This window comes from Pyxicephalus adspersus, chromosome 2 (assembly GCF_032062135.1).
Source record: "Pyxicephalus adspersus chromosome 2, UCB_Pads_2.0, whole genome shotgun sequence".
Lineage (NCBI taxonomy): Eukaryota > Metazoa > Chordata > Amphibia > Anura > Pyxicephalidae > Pyxicephalus > Pyxicephalus adspersus.
The window spans coordinates 289,059-291,695 of record NC_092859.1 but is presented as its reverse complement, the minus strand read 5'-3'; the positions used below and the strand labels follow the sequence as shown (position 1 = coordinate 291,695).

The following is a 2,637-nucleotide window of genomic DNA, read 5'->3' as shown; positions in this document are numbered from 1 at the left end:
CCCCCCAATCCATGTTCATTTAGTGATGCCCAACCCCCATCCTCCCCTCTTATACACCCAGAAGTACCAAAATAAAACATTCCCACAATACAATTTGGAAAACACCCAAAATCCACCGTCTCCCCTCACCCACCTTTTCCAAGCGGCTCTCCAGATCGAAAACTTCTGACTCCACCACCTCCATGGCGGCCCTGTAAATGGAAGCAATGAATGCAGACAGGGAAATGATTGGGGGGTTTCCACAATATAAATCACACAAAGTTTCTATTCATTATTTTACTGAGGTCACCTGCAAACACAAAACTGCCACCATTGTCCGTACACATAGTAGAGGATTCCACAATGGAAGGACTCCATATAGTTATCTCCATTATACTCCATAAGGAAATATATACCACAGGAGCCTCCACGCTGGAATATCAGTGACACACAGAGGACATTCACCACATAGCACTTTATTGTCGTGTTAGAAATGGTCCCATGTGGTCACTGAGAGACGGAGGTTTGCCGTTTTCTCCACCACCCATGTCCACATATTGGCTGGCATTGTGGTTTGAGCACTTATTGCACCACGGACTTTATAGCACTCATCACCACTGGAGGATTGCCAAACAGAAAGCAATAAACACAATATAGAGAAAAGGCCAAGAATCATATGAGCAGCTTTATTCCCTGTATTTCACTGGAAATTTAGACCAGTGCCTGACACTTCCCGGGCATTTTATAGCTCAGTGTTTCATCCCCAGACTGTATGTAACGCTAGTGGTTTCCTGTCACCCGCTCACTTCCTGCCACACTGACATCATATGGGGGGGCCGCTACACCTACACATGTTAACCCCTCGCCTGCCAGACACTGGGATGGATTCCAGGCACTCCAGCAGATATTCAGCATCATTAAGCATTATTGGTTCAATGCAATTCTCACACACAGATCAGAAGGGGTCCCATTAGGTCCCCAGTGGCCCCAATCCTCAGTGTAACCCCTCTTGTAAATAAAAGCTGCTGCACAGTCTGTCCTCTTCACAACCACAATCATGTGCCATCCGGAGTGTCCCCAGTCACTATATATACGAGAACACTGTAGAACATTGCACCATTCATATCAACGACTGCAAAACATTATCTCTCCATACAATCTGCAGAACATTACACCCCTTTACAGTTTCAGGACATTGCGTCTCCATATCCCTTGTGAACACTGCACCCTCCCATGTCACCCCCGCCACTGCAGAATATTGCCCCACAATGTCACCGCCGCAGAACATTGCCCCGCCGTGTCACTGAAGCCGCCGCAGAACATTGCTCCATGTCACCGCCACCACTGCAGAACATTGCCCCGCCATCATCGAGGGGGTAATGGAGGGGGTGACTTAGGGGTGGAAGGGGCATGGAAGAGGGAGGAGCAGAGGGGGTCATGGAGGATGTGTAACAGACTCCCCCCATGTGGCACAGATTTCCTATCCACTGTCCTCCTGTGCTCTTAGTAAAAAGTCCAAAGTTCATTCCAGGCGGATCAGAAGACCCCTCAGTATGGTGGCCCCCTTCTCTTTCGTTACCCATTCCACCTCTGAGCTGGGAATTCTGGGGTCCAGGAAGTCAGAGGGCCCTGAGGAAGGGGGCCCCATCTTGTAAGATCCTGGTCGTACACAAACTTGAACAGCAACCTGGGCTCCAAATACACGCTGAGAGCGCGGATCTCTGAATCTGCAACAGAAGAAAAGTCACCAAGAGAGGTCAGAGGGTGCAAACCCAAAAACGTCACAACTAGTACAAAGTACAACAAGACACAATGTCCTCCAGCTTCACTGCAAACCCTGCCGGTAAAACGATTCCCGTTGCTTCATGTCTACACTCGTGTCTCCCTTGTATCTCTGCTACGGCAGGCACCTAGGCCGGATTATAACCTTCAATTGTCATCAACATAGGCCCACCCCAACGGCACCCCCTGCCCCCTCTGACTACAACCACTCACCAGCACCCCGTGCTGGTGACACTTGCGCCCCCTCCGACTACAACCACCTACCAGCACCCCCTGCCCCCTCCGACAACAACCGCCCAATGGCAACCCGCGCCCCTTCCGACTACAACCACCTACCAGCACCCGGCGCCCCCTGACTACAACCACTCACCAGCACCCCGCGCCCGTTCCGACTACAACCACCCACCAACACCCCGCGCCCCTTCCGACTACAACCACTCAACGACACTTGCCCACCTTCCGACTACAGCCACCCAATCAATACCACGTCCACCCAATGCCCCCCAACAACCTACAAGCACCCACTATTACCAAAAGGCGCTCCCTGACATATTGAAGTACAGATCTCCCCTGAATTCTATCCACACAGACCCCTGCTATATACCGCTATAACATGGAATACTTACTGTACTTTAGGACAGAAGTTGGGAAGGCCGGAATATCGTAGAGTCGGAGACAATACAACGCTCTGCACCTCGCGGCTTTGTAAGACATTGGGTTCAGATGCTGGGAAACCATTCTGAGGATCGGACTTCATGGCCACAGAGGTGAGGATAGACGAGGAGCCTGTGAAGGGGAGAAAAGGATAATTCCAAACCATCAGTACATACATCATATAATAATGGGGTATAGAGGAGGACTGTACACGTCATATAC

General features: G+C 50.5%; 2 protein-coding genes across 2 annotated transcripts in view; both read right to left on the bottom strand.

Moving 5' to 3' along the window:
* The window catches only part of ACAP1 (ArfGAP with coiled-coil, ankyrin repeat and PH domains 1), a gene marked incomplete at its 5' end in the record, with an annotated part of 18,353 nt that extends 18,162 nt beyond the window's left edge, over positions 1 to 191 (bottom strand). Inside the window, 1 exon segment of the mRNA XM_072399180.1 lies at positions 134 to 191. Within this exon segment, the coding sequence (XP_072255281.1) occupies positions 134 to 191 (58 nt within the window).
* Positions 192 to 1,352: 1,161 nt separating this feature from the next.
* LOC140324864 (neuralized-like protein 4) overlaps positions 1,353 to 2,637 on the bottom strand; it is a 3,027-nt gene continuing 1,742 nt past the window's right edge. Inside the window, exons 2-3 of the mRNA XM_072402989.1 lie at positions 2,388 to 2,547; positions 1,353 to 1,706 (exon numbers count right to left, since the gene is read on the bottom strand). Of these exons, the coding sequence (XP_072259090.1) occupies positions 1,502 to 1,706; positions 2,388 to 2,547 (365 nt within the window). The 3' untranslated portion in view covers positions 1,353 to 1,501. The remainder of the gene's footprint in view (positions 1,707 to 2,387; positions 2,548 to 2,637) is intronic.